This window comes from Equus asinus, chromosome 8 (genome assembly GCF_041296235.1).
Source record: "Equus asinus isolate D_3611 breed Donkey chromosome 8, EquAss-T2T_v2, whole genome shotgun sequence".
NCBI lineage: Eukaryota > Metazoa > Chordata > Mammalia > Perissodactyla > Equidae > Equus > Equus asinus.
In genome coordinates, this window is record NC_091797.1 from 11,013,638 (window position 1) to 11,028,145 (window position 14,508).

Consider the following 14,508-nt stretch of genomic DNA (forward strand, 5'->3'; position numbering starts at 1 on the left):
TAAATTTTACAGAATGCATTTTTAGTATCTTTTGAGATGATTTTCTGTTGTTCCTCCTCTAAACGATTAATATGGTAACTTACATGAACATAACATAAGGATATATTTCTCAATGTTGGGTGTTCATTGCATCCTGAAACCAGTGCTGTTTAACCTTGCTCTACTTTTGTTCTAATGCACTGCTATTTTTGGTTTACTAATCATTATAGTAAATCCATTTGCATTTGTATAAACAAATTAGATGAGCTTGCGGATTTCTTCTTTTAGATATTATTCTTGACTAGTTTTATTGTTAGGATCACGATGGCCTCATAATTCGAATTTCGATGATCTCCATCTTTTTTAATGCCCTGGAGAAGTTTAAATAACATAGAAACTATCTGGTCCTTGGATATGAGATAACATTTCTGTGGTAGGAAAAATAATGACTTCTCTCCTCTCCCCCAAAAGAGATCTACATCCAATGTCCAGAACTTGTGACTATGTTCCTTTCCACGGTAAAGAGACTTTGCAGATGTGATTAAGGTTGATGACTTTGAGACGGGAATGTTATCCTGGGTTATCTGGGTGACCCAAACGAATCACAAGTAACTAAGAGCGGAAGAAGATGGATGAAGAATGGGTCAAAAAGATTTGACTCAAGAAGGACTTGACCTGCCTTTGCTCGTGTTAAAGATGGAGGAAGGGAGCCATGGGCCAAGGAATGTAGTGGCCCCTAGAAGCTGGGAATGGCCCTCAGCTTACAGCAGCAAGAAAACAGAGACTTTGGTCCTAGAACTGCAAAGAATTCAATTCTTCCAGTAACCTGAATAAGCAGGAAATGGATTCTTCTCTAGAAACTCCAGAAAGGATTGTCGCTTGCCAATTCCTTGAATTAAGCCCACTGAGACCCATGCTGGACTTCTGACCTACAGAACTATAAGATAATAAATTTGAGTTATTTTAAGGCTCTAAGTGCATGGTAATTTGTCATGGGTCAGTAGGAAATTAATGTAATTTCCTTTGTATCTTTTCCTTTAGTGAATGCTTATTAATCTATCATCTCACTCTTTAAGAAGAAAAATGAGTCTATACATTATATAAACATAACAAAATTCACAATGAGCTGAGTTACACCATAAATAGTACAGTGACTTAGATGTATATACATAATATTAGAAATACGAGGTTATAAATAAAGAAGACGTAGAAGATAACAGATTTGATATAATTTTCAAATATTTGGTTATTTACTTTTTACCATATAAATTAGCTAAGATTAAAAATACATTCATTTGTTCTCTTCATCAAACTAGCTTCACCTTTGATTTGGTGTTTTAAAATATTTTCCTTTGGTGACTTCTATCGTATATGAAATTTTTAAAAAAAACTAATGCAATTTTCAGATTTTTCTGGAAAATGATGGGTAACTTCTACTCAGCAACTCAGAAGGGTCTTTGAAAAGTCCACTTTCAGTTTTCTCCTTAATGAGAAATTCACCACAATTTGTTTTGAGCTGGACAGTGACATTCCATGTACCCAAAAAGTATGGTCTGCACTTTTTAGGTTTTCAGAGGATCAGAGCTCATTTTAGAACAACTCTGGTATTATTTTGGAACTTTCTTTCAAATGGGATGGTTTCAGTTTTACATATGTCTGTATGTATATGTTCCTTTAAACTCATTAATGTGTTTCACATGCATGACCTCATTTTACTTGCTGATATAAAGGGGCAGGTTATTTTTCTGGATGTTTGGATTCAGGGCGATGACATGACTTTCCCGTGATGTGGTGGGGCAGAGACCGTACCCCAGTTTCTCTCAGTCCTGTCCTCTTCTTCCTCTTTGGGTTTTCAGGTATCTTTTTTAATTTGCTCAACATTTGCCTTCTTTCTCTTGTCCTGAAAATGACACTTTTACAACAGTAGAAGTGTTTAGAATATTTTCTTGGCTTTAAAAAAATGTAAAATGTCTTTAGGTGTGGAAAAGAAATGCCAGTAACATGAAGCAATTTTGCAAAGGGCTCCCAGGTAGTTTTCTCCTGTGATAGCCCCGGTCTCTTCTTGTAGCTTATTATGTCAAACTGGTGACATTTTCTGTTGTATATAAACATGAGTAGCCCAAAAATACTTACCAAAGCATTTTCTATTGAAATGATTTATCTCTGGGTAATTTGGCTCCAGCCTCATGTGGGTCCTGGTCTGTAGGCTAGGGAGAAAAATTCATCCAATGTTCCTTAGATTACGTGTTTTTTTCCCCTTTAAAGATTAAAGAGGGTAGTAAAACTGTATTAAAGTCTTAAAAGGAGTAGTAAAACTGGTAATTTCCTTATTAGGGGTTTATTGCAAGTACTTGTATATTGGTTTTTTGGAGGTCTGGCAGCTATGATTGTGAGTGACTTTTCTTCAGAGTTATCTTACCACAGACTAATCTTTTGTACATCTTTCATAATGATCTGTCCATCAGGGTGGAATTTAAAAAGGATTGAAAAACATCGTGGGGTTCAACTTTAAATGTATTTGGTGCTTTCAGTCATATTTTTATAAAAACGTAGTGATGAAATTTATTTAAAATGTTGAAAAAGGAGAGGTCACTGTAGTATTTTTCTATATCAAAGTCAGCCAACACAAAAAGGTCAAGGACGGAGGGGCAATGCCGACTTGTTGGCGCCCCCTAGTGGGAAGCCTTAGAGTGTCAGCGTCATCTTGGATATAGTGGAAACTGGAAATGCGTAGAGAAAGGCAAGGTGGAAAAACAAAACAAAACAAAAAAGACATCCTAAAAACAGAGAAAGAGGCCAAATTTTGAGACACGGAAGAGAATTGGCTTCATCTATTTCACAACTTTCAAAGATCAGGGAAAAGCTGTGAAAAGACAGTCGTGAAAATTTGTCCATTATAGCACCAGCACTGAGGTAAGCACCTGTGAAAGTTGATTGATACAAGGTACCAACTCACTGAGGTAGGTTCTATTATTTTCCCGTGCATGAGATTGGGATGCTGATATTCCACAGTTTAAATAACTGGCCTGGAGTCGATTAGCCCCTAGGTAATGGGCTGGCTGACTCCAGCATCTAAACTTTGAACTCTGTCACTCTACTTCTGCTAGGCTCTTTATTAATAATTACTGTAATCTTTGTAGCTAATAAGAACGATACTTTCAACATACGTGCTTTTCCTTCATTGAATCTTTAGGAATGAAAAAATCACTTCTTGACACAATAGAAGAAAACAATGTGCTTCTAATGTTTTGATAACTGTATGATATTAAGTATCTCTACCACTATGTAGAAAGCTTGAAAACTTTGACTTAAAAATACCGTTAATGAATTAGATCTATTTTTAGTACATTGAAAATATTGCATTACTCAAAAGCAGGTTTGATCCAAGATGCCCTAATTTCAGGGGTAAGGTATGTGCGTTCATTGCATGTGGGAAAGTGTAACATGATATTTTGTGTTTTCTAAGTAATGAATCATGGACACATTTCCTTCATTATAAAGTGGTCTCTAGGAAATAGGGACCAAACCCTTTATTTTCAATTATGTATTTCTATTCTGAACGACTTTTTTGTTACACAGCAATGGTTTAATGGTTACAGAGAAGCTTCTAGAACATTTTTTATTTCAACATTCTTTCACCACAACATTATGCAGGATTTTCCAATTGACTTTCTGCTCTTCCTCAAACCCAAACTGAAATTGCAGAAGTGGAGATGTCCATTTACTGTTACCAAATAAAATGCTTGTTTCTGTCTTTACTTATACATTTTCATAGTTGCCTGAACCCAAACCACAGGCTGAAAGTGAAGTATAAAATAGTTCGCTTGGAAAAATATTGCTTATGAAGTAATTGTTACTAAATACTTTTGGATCAACAAACTGGTAACTTTCAAATGGTTTTGAATACTATTTCTGCTAATGTAAAATTGGTAAAGTTCAGTCAATTTCAATAAACATATTGGGAGCCTGGGAAAATATTATCTAGGAGAATTTTATTAACTATTATAGCTCTGAGTGATTTCAGTTCTTCTGGTTAACCTCTCTCTTAACAGTCTTTTATTCCATGGGTGCTCATGGTGTTATATCAGTTTTGCCAAGAATTGCTTTTATAAATAAGTTTTACGTTTTGTTTTTAAATATTATATAGTTTTATATTTTTTTCTTGATAGTTATAAAGTAAGTATTTAATAATTCTTGGTATAATTGGACATAGAAGATATTATGACTTTTTGTATCTATGAAATGTATTTTAATTTTTACTAACTTAAGAGGACAGACAATAGGAAAAGGAAACTTTTTCCCTCTAACATGGAATCCCCCCAAAATTCTCTCAATATCTGATAGGTTGAAAAAAATGTAAGATTTGTGACTATGTCTTAATATAGACCAAGCTCAATATTACAGTTACTCAGATAAAACGGTGGCAAATCAGATCCAGGTTGTGAACTGTGGGGACTCTCATGGACCCCTGGGAGGTGGAGGCCAGGGTGCTACTCAGGAATGCCTGGGCAGAACTCTGCTTTTCCCGAGTCAGGACGTAGTGCTACTGACACTGGGATTGTCCTCAGAAACAGGGTAGAGTCAGGATATCTGCAACCAATTCCTCCCAGCATCACAGATTGTGTACGGGCATAGGGACTTGAATAGTGATGAAACTCTAAGCAAGAAAGGACTCTGCAACAAGAAATTCAGCTTCTCGAGTCTGACAGTATCTCTGGCAATTGCATAACCTCTTAGGGATTCTTGGGGCCGAGGGACACTGCACTGACACAGCTGCACCAGCGTCAGCATAGAACGCCCTGCACCTGATGAGATTTTGCAGACAGATTTTATTTAAATTTAGAACTTAATCTAAACTTATAGTGAGTTTGTGTGTGTGTGAGAATGGGAGGAGGTGATGAGTGGTTTCATACCAAATCATGGTCTATTGACATGGAGGCCTTTATTTTGAACGCTATTGATCTTAATTGATGGCATGGAGAATATGTATTTTCTGCCTTAGAAGAATACAATTTGTATCACTCTATTTTCTTTATGCTCATAACTCAGTTATTTTACTTTTGCTTTGTGTTTTAGAGTGTTTATAGAGTATCCTGTGCTCATGTTTTATAACACTACTTTAAAAATTTATATTGTTTTATATTATTCTCTAGTTAGTATGTTTATAAAGGCTTGTATTTTCAACTAGACCCTGATCCTTGTTGATCGTCATTGGTCACATACAACTTTTGTTCTCTGCAAAGGGCGGAGCACCGTGACAAACTGACCTGAGCTGAACAGAATCAAATTGAGTTCCAATTTATGATTCAAGTTTGGATTTTGGATTTTAAAACTGGAACTATGTACTTGTATCTTGCACTATAATTAGGGCTAACACATTTATCAGAGTTTTATTAATAAACTCAAGATGTGAAAGTCAAAATAAAAGCAGACTCTCCCTGGAATAGAAGATACTTGATCTTATCCATAGTGGCAGCTATGTGTGGCAGTACCACCTGCCCTGAATTATCAGTACAGCTATTCTTAGAAAGCCCTGGTGATGCAGAGAGCACTGAGAGAAATACTGATGAGACCCAATTTCCTTGTCTTTCAAATTCCCTTTTCTGCCAGAGTCAATATACATATATGTATATATATGTTTGTGTATATATATATGTACACATGTGTAATGTTAATTGTTTCAACTGAGGTGTTGTCAAGAAAAGAGCTAAGAAAAATGAATAAGAAATAAAAATTGATTAGTACCATCACTTTTTGTTTTGGGTAGTAAATGTTCATTTTCGTAAGTACATTGAATGGCTGAAAGAACTGCTTTCCCATCAGTAAGTGTGCAAACATTATTCTCAAATGTATAGAATTAACATTAATTTCCTCTGAATCTTGCTAGAGAACTTGTCCATTTGGGTTGAGCCATGTGAAAGAATTCTCTGTACTTCTTTGTCCACAAACAGTGGTCTGCATACTCTTCATGATTTTATCAGCAAGGGAATCGTTAGGAGAAAGACTGCCATCTTTTACACAAGTAGTTAACTGTCTAAACTTGGGAGTTTCAAGGCTCAGTTTGGAGGAAATTATTTACTTTTATCAGTTTTTAATAAAGGTTGTGAGACTATGAGGAACTTTGGAACTATTGTACTGAATCTGGACTCCTATCATTTGACAGCTTTTTTTTTTGCATTATTCATTACAAGTAATATAGGAATGTGTTCAAACAAAATATCTCTTGTTTTATGACTTATAGTGGTCTAAAAGAAGAACCAAGGTTAATATCTTCATAGCTTCTCTTTTTGAAAGCCTTTATTTAAAACTTTAAATATCAGATGTTTATATAATATTGAATCTCATAAATTTTCTCTTTTCCAAAATTATATTATTATAAGTAGCAGTGTCATACTATAATATGGATGATATAAGTTTGAAATTATACATTATTTACAAGTGAAAAAGCCAGTTATGATCGATTCTTCTTTAACGATACATTCTAAAACTTTTTAAATTAAAAATCTATTTTATGTCTTTTTAGGGAATTCCAGGATTTCCTGGAAACCAAGGATTGATGGGACAAAAGGTGAGTATAAACAAAAATGGAAAGATTTGGGCTTGGAGCTGCTTATTAAAAGGGCAAGGTAGTCAATACATTGTCTTCACACAGAATACATTTCTACCACATTCATGGCAACAGTGAATTGTTCAAATATAATATGATTTCAGAAGTTATTATTTTGACCTTATGAGTTAGTTTTTGTTACTGTTTCATACAGATAATATTAATTTGGATTTACGTGTGCCTTTCCATTTTACTTGCTTTCTTTTCTATCTTGTGCTCTTAGTCCATCCTTTTGGGATAATTTTATTGCTTCCTGAACTATATCTTCAGAAGTTCCTTTAGTGCAGATTTCTTGGTAACAAACTTCCAGTTTTTGTTTAATTATAAATGTCTTTATTTTACTCTCGCTTTTGAGAGAGAACTTCATAGGCTATACAACTCAAGGTTGATGACTATTTTCTCTTAACATGTTGAGGATTTTCTTCCATTGTCTCCTCGCTCCCATTGCTAACCATGAAAATTCCGCTCTTATTCTATTCATCCTCCTTTTGTAAGTGATCTGTCCCTCCCTTTTGGATTCTTTTGAGATAATTTATTTGCTCTTAAAACTCACTGTGATGTATTTAGATATGGATTTCTCTTTGTTCTTCCTGGTAGGAATTCATTTTGCTTCTTGGCTCTGTAGAATTATTTCCATTAATTCTGCAAGACATCAGCCATTATCGCCATATTACCTCTATTCCATTTTCTCCGTACACTCTTTCTGGAATTATAGTTAGATTTACTTTAATCCTAATTTTGTCCTCTGTATCTCTAAATAGCTTCTTATTTTCATGTCCTTAATTCTGTCTTACATCTGGTTAAATTGTTTGGATATATTTTCCAGTGTACTTACTTTTCCTTTACTCTGTCTAATGTGCTGTTTAAACCATCAGTTGATTTTTAAAAAAATTAAACAATCATATTTTTCATTTCTAGAAGTTCTAATTTTTAATAACATATTTTTATTCTTGATAGTCTCTTCTATTTCCAGACCTAATAGTCTTTCGTGATTCCATCTTTAATTTGTAGCGATTTCATTTATAGTTTAGATTCTGTTTGCGACAATTCCATTATCTGCAGTTTGTTGATATTCCTGTTGATTCTCAGTCTTGTGACTTGCTGCCTCATCTTTCTTGTTGATTGGGAACTCATTGCTTCATCTCAATTGGTGGGAGTGCTGTCAGCCTAACTGGGGCATGGAAAGCTGCCTCCTGCTGATAGCCATGGGTACCATTTCAGGCGCCTCTGAAAGTCCTAGGTCATGGTAGGTATTGAAGATTCCTGCCTTCTTCCCATGGCTGGCCCAACATTCAGTTTCCAAGAGCTGATCCTGAGATACCTCCAGCCCTCTTGGCTCCTGTATCTCTCTACCTCTGGCAAGGTTTCTGCACAGTTCAAAATCCTCATAATTATAGCCCCAATCCAGAATATATTTTATCAAAATGAGGGATCTTTGAAAATTTCTCCTATTTCCTATAAGACCAGCAGTCTCTTGCAAAGGATTTTCTTTCCAGGTTTTTTGGTTCTGACTTCAGAGAATCCCTTGGAGCACCTAGTCAGCCACTGTCCTAGAAACTGAAGTCTAAACGCTCTTATTCTGCACCCTAATTTTTCTTTATTATGTTATCTTTACTATCATAACTCTTAAATTCTATGATAAATGAGAAAATTTTCCCTTGATTTATTTTCCCTGTGGTCTCAACTTACCAACTCTGTGTGAACTCCTAGGTCTTCCGTTGAAAGAATGGCAAGTGTCACTCCTGATTTTCATTAGGACATGAGTAATTCCAAAGACCCGAGGCCCAGGTGTTTAAGGGGTTAGCTTCCTGAGTTTTCTACCTTGTTGCTCCTGTCTTACAGGAGAGGGATGGAAGGTAGACCGATTGGGCTGATTGGTGTTGACTTTTTCTTCCATAATGCTTTGGTAGGAAATTCCTTGAAATGAATTGATAAGTTATTATTTTAAATTTGGTCTGTATTTGATTTTTAGGGAGAAATTGGGCCTCCAGGACCAGTGGGAAAAAAAGGAGCTCCGGGGATACCTGTATGTTAATGTCATTACTATCGGGGTGTTTGAAACATTCTGACTATGACCAAGAGTTCTTATTCTGGAGATCACAAAACTGTGGGGATCCAGCCATGAGATTTTTGGGGTCTACAAATTTCATCCATTTGCATGAGAAAAAATGCTTATCTCCATTTTTCTAGAGGAGTCAAGATTTCTTCATATTCTCAAAAAGTTTGCCAGCTAAATAAAGATCAAGAACTCTTATTTTAGATAAACTAGAAAACAAACATTCTAGCTATTCGTTAAAAAATACTAAGCACCATAAAAATTCTAAAACTCAATGAATGTTCATTTGTTTTTTTTTAAAATTACAAATTTCTTACACTAACGAGGGAGAATGCATTCAGAAGAACTAGTATAGGAATCCTAAATTAGTGAACAAACTGTTTTGCAAGTTTTGTGAGTAGAAGGGACATATGAGTTTGATATTAGAAATTTTGAAAATCCTACCCTGTGTGCGCACAAGATCCCATAAAAAATTTCTAAGTTTATTAAAGAAGTGATGTTGATTTTAATCTATAAATCAAATTGCCTGTAATACCTTTTTCTTTAAGTAAAACATCACTTTTATGTTTGACAGTTTATGACTTTTCATTTAATTATGTAAGTGAAAACGTACTTTACTCAGGGCTTGGTGAAAGATTTGGTGAATTTTTGCATGTCATGGTAAATAAGAAAAATATTGTTCATGAAATATGAATTCACCTTTTAGGGAGGTTTAAAAGAAGATTCTTCCCTTTAAAATGGAATGGTCTTCCTCTGCTTCCATGATCACCAGCAAATTATTTGAAATAATAAATTTGGTTAATAACCAGTATCTAAGTTGAAAATGAAGAAAATGAGAGTATTGACTAGAACTTCATTGAAATTTAAGAATACCTATATTTACCATTTCTAATATTTTATACACTATGCTCTGAACTAGTATATTTTACATTTTATAGTTGTAATAACATCTTAAATTGACAGCAAAGCATAGTAGTCATAACATGGTATTTTAAATATCACCATAGTGGGATTATGTTTTCTGATGATATTAATTGAATATTTTTTTTCTCATCACATTTCCTTTGCCCTGGTTAAGAGAAAGCAAGTATTTTAAATATACATAATGGTATTTAAAGTAGAATCTAAATTAAATCAAGTCCTCATTGCTGGAGTAGTTATCGTTGTCTTCCAAAGGAAGAAAGTGAGAGTGTAGAAAAAATAAACTTTTCTTTATGTTTGTTTTTTACTAGCTCTTGAGTAATTTTTTGCCATTTGTAGGTTATTCGAGAAAGCAGGTTCCAAGGGCTTTGTTGGCCTTTGTGCTATCTTGCAAGTTTGATTCTTTATTATCCTTTATTTGGATGTGTGCGGGGAAATTTCCCAGGTATTGCAGTGTATTTTAGTGGATTGGTTAGTATGAGAATGTGTAACTTGGAAGTGGATTTAATATTTTTAGTATTCTTCTCTAAATGGCTCTTGAAATTCCCACTGAAAAATGTAGGGTTTGATGGGAAGTATTGGCTCACCGGGTCAGCCTGGAACACCAGGATCTAAGGTAAGCAAAATGAAATTAAGAAGGTTGAGAACTTTGTGCCAAAGTTTTAACTATTCTGATTTTATTTGAACGTAGTTTTAATTCTGTCAACAGTCACTTGTAAGAATGAAATCTTAGGGAAAAACTAAGCATCGCAAACAGGCTAGTAGAGAGCAGGTCTGGTTTAAGCAGGAAAAAGTCCAGAATCCCTCACTGCTTGGCCCCCTCTTCCCTTATGGGCATCTTGGGGCCACTGAGAAATACGTAGAGTTCTATGGAGCCCGATGCCAAACCCACCAATCTAGAGCATTGTAATTACGATTGAGGATAACTTTTACCAACTTCCAAGTCCTCTTCTTGGTATTTTTATTTAGCAGAATGTTTTCGGAATTTTTATCTGTAAAATGCATTGTAGTGAGTTTTATTAGGCATTTCCTCCCTCAGGACTGTGGATAAGGCAGCCTATTATCTTTACATCTTTACTTTCAGGTTAAAAAATAAATCAGGCAAGCATGACAAATATATTTAGGATGTCAGGTTGGGTTATTCTCAAGGTAGAACTGAAACTCTTTGAATACCATGGGTTGACCACTTTCTAAGTGTATAGAATCCTGTGCTAAGAGAATTATCTTTTTCTTGGTTTATTAGAAGATCAAGTCAAGTATATTCCGGCTAGACTCAGGAAACTATTCTCAATTATTTAATGAGTAGATTCTATGACAACCTTCCAAAAGGAAATGATGGAATTGCTATTTTAGAAGCATTCAATCTGCAACTAGCCATTGCCCTGGCATACAAAATGAGTAGATGAGTAGAAGACCTAATCTATTCTACTTTTAACTTCTAAAGTACTCAGAGAAAAAGATAGCATAAAATGTCATGGGAGCCCAGTGGTTAGGGAAAAGTAGCTACCCTTTCACCAGTGGTGGACCCTTGTGTACCATCACCCTGTGTAGGAGCATTACGTGTCCTAGCAGTAGTAAGTATGCACAGAGTTGGTATAAAACCCTTCAGTGACTGGGCTTCCCAAGTGGAGATTCACTATGATTTCTCAGGGTCACTTTGTAAGAAGATATAGAGTAGTCGTTTATTCCTTAAATAACTGGGGTACAATGGACTCTCCCATGTTGTTCTAGATGCTCAAATTCTTAAGAATGCAGCCTAAGATTTCATCAGCTTTTTTTAATTAGCCACTGCACACTGTTGGCTCACACTGAGCTGGAGGTCAATTAAATCTGCTGGATTTTCCATAAAAGATTTTAGAACAATTTATTTGTGGCAGGCACCACTTGAGTAGATTCTGCTGATTTTGCTGGGGAGGCAAGTGGCTGTTTCCAGCATCACAGTTTGTTTATTGTTACATGAATTACTGTAAAGTTTGGCTCCCTTCATCTTGTACTTGTGTAATTATTTTGTTAAAAATAGATTCAAGATGTTAAAATTATACCTATTAATGTAATCTTTTCAATGAAATATTTCAACTTCTTTTCATGCAGTATATTAGTTCAAGTGTTGGAAGCTTTTTCTTCAATGGGCCAAATAGCAGATATTTTAGTCTCTGAGGGCTATCTAGTCTCGGTTGCAACTACTCAACTCTGCTATTGTAATGAAAAAGCAGCCAGGGACAAACATAAACTGTGTGGGATTTGTCTGTGGTTGGGTAAAAACTTTGTTTACAAAAATATTCGTTGGACTGAATTTAACCCATAAGCCAGAGTTTGCTGACTTCTATATTAGCTTATCTCTGCTAGTTTTGTCAACTATATGTTTGCGGACAGTGCCTTCAATACCATTGGTGGAATCTCTAGGGTGGGACAAAAAACTATATTAGGTATGACAGGGATGAGGCTGAAACTCTGTGGTAGATCTTTAGAAAACTTCTAATTCAGATTATAATACCTCTTTTTAAAATAGCTGTTGAATTATTATAAGTCTATTTTACCATACTACATTCTAGTTTATGAGAATATTATCTAAGTGATATTAGAATATGTTAAAATAATCAAGTCATGTAACTTCTGACAAGTCTCCTCACTTCTGTGAGTTTCAGCTTCATCACTTGTAAAATCAGAAATGTTAAGGAACCATTGTTCTATGGTTCAACAATGCTGTTATGTGCTAAATACTTTAATGAAATCCAAATGTTAGGTGCAACTGTTTCTCAGCAAGAACAGCCTAGAAAACTTTCCACAGCTGAAAATGACATTGGTTCCCTTTACTTGTTCGTGAACCCAACTTGGCTCTGGGTGATCATTGCCTCCCCTTCTAGGTGTTCACACTGACCTGTTTAATTAGGGCTGTTGCCAGATGTTGACTGGGTTGTGTCTTTGGGTATCAAAGAATATTTGAAAACCAGAACTACCTTTGATGATCTCTCCTTGTTAGCCAGCAGGCGTGTTCTTTCTTTGTACATCCACTCCTCTTTTCCTATCTTACATCTTGGCTCTGTCAGCTCGATCTTCCTCTCCCAGTTTCTATCTGTTAGAAAGAACTGTGCTGGAATCCTGAAAAAAAAAGCGTTAACCAAACGTGTTCTGATTCATACCTCTTCGCTGGACATTTGAAGCTAATTTTCTTTCTTTCAGTTGCACGCTGAAAGTCAGTCATATTGATACAGCGGAACAGGGCAAAGTGAAGATTCTCAACCCAGAGGATGCTGTTAACATATGTGGCTCTGGCCTGTACAGTATGGAGACCTAGCTAATTAGCGCTGGTCCCTAAAGACTTGAATCTCTTCTCTTACTTGGAGCTGCCAACTTTAAAATGTGCTTTTAGAAAGCTTTATAAATATGCAGACTCACTTCCTTGCTTGAAAGAGTTCTTCTAAATGAGTAGGCTTAATGTACCGAGTCTATGTTTCAAACAGTTGGAAAGGTGAAAATTTTAAATATATTCCCCTAAGTGTCTATAGCAGATGTATTGTGACTACATTAAAAAAAAAAAATTCAAATGATTTGATGCCTTGACAGGGCAGTAAAGGAGAACCTGGACCTCAGGGGATTCCCGGGGCTTCTGGGCTCAAGGTAACTATCATGTGATGCACTTGGAAGTATTTTCGAAGAATTATAAGTTCTCATATTTGTGATTAACATTTTGTACCCTTTAAGAAAAGATACATGAAATTGGAGATTACGAATATCACAAAATTAAGGTACATGACAGGAGATGGACAAAGTGGGCCAATTTCTATCTGTTTTTTGGATACTTTATCACAGTTTGGGTAATAAAAGCGTGAACAATACTTTGGCTTGATTTTCCTGGAAGTGTACAAGTTGTGTGTAATATGAACGTACTCCGGTCCAGCGTGTGGCCCCACAGGGGATGATGCTGTGACTTTATTTCCAGCGTGTGGACTCACAGCTGCCTTCACCAGCTTCCTCCATACCCAATGGTAGATGTTTATTTCAAGGAGATTTTCAATTTTCTTCCACCCTTCAAAAATCTAGAGTAATATTCAACAGCTCAAGAGTTAGACAAGTGAGCAACGAGAACAGAAGTTAGTTTCCGCAAAGGAGAGTAGTCTTTAGTTAATGTGACCGAGTTTCAGACTAACAGTAAGACATCAAACAAAACGGGAAGAAGCATGTTCAGCATTATGTCCCATCTCTGACAGTTTTAACCTAAATATTGTTAATACAGCTTTACTATGTGCTGTCAGAGAACTTTCTTATTTAAGATTTTTGGAAGTAGGAAAAAATTTTTATGAGATGATGGAGAGTAGAAAAATTGAGTTGAGATAACTCATGAAATATTTCTTGTACTTAAAACAGCCCAAGAATTTACTTCTAAGAAAAATAATATTCCATATGTACAAAGAAAAATATAAATATGCGTACAATTTAACTAAAAGGATGTTCATCCCAATGTTGTTTATAAGAATAAAAATTGTGAACACTAATGTTTAACAATAGGAACTTTATTAAATAAAATAGAGTAAATCAATACAGTTGGATATTATTCTGTAATTAAAAATCATGTTTTAAAAACATTTAATGGCGTATAAAGAACTTCACAATATTTTTTTAAGTAAAAGACATATAGGACCCACAACTAAGATATACAACTATGTACAGGGGGATTTGGGGAGATAAAGCAGAAAAAAAACAGACATAAAATTATGCATACATAGCACATTTTAGTAACTAAGTTGTGTATGTGTGTTTGTGAGAGGTTAACCAAAATATATAACAAAATAAAATAGTGGGTAATGATATTTTCAATAATTTTTACTACTTCCATTTACTTACCAGTTTTGTAAAAATAAAATAAGCTTTTTAAAATAGCACTATGAGAAGAAGCAGTTTCAAGGAGGAAAAGTGTTAGTAACTTAAAAAAGACACCTCTGTTTAC

The 14,508-nt window shown here is 35.0% G+C and overlaps 1 protein-coding gene across 2 annotated transcripts in view; it reads left to right on the top strand.

Moving 5' to 3' along the window:
- Positions 1 to 14,508, top strand: part of COL21A1 (collagen type XXI alpha 1 chain) — a 174,029-nt gene that overhangs the window by 146,467 nt on the left and 13,054 nt on the right. For both annotated transcript variants that reach the window (XM_070514690.1, XM_070514689.1), the window contains 4 exons: positions 6,503 to 6,547; positions 8,559 to 8,612; positions 10,126 to 10,179; positions 13,128 to 13,181. In XM_070514690.1, coding sequence (XP_070370791.1) covers positions 6,503 to 6,547; positions 8,559 to 8,612; positions 10,126 to 10,179; positions 13,128 to 13,181 — 207 coding nt within the window. The remainder of the gene's footprint in view (positions 1 to 6,502; positions 6,548 to 8,558; positions 8,613 to 10,125; positions 10,180 to 13,127; positions 13,182 to 14,508) is intronic.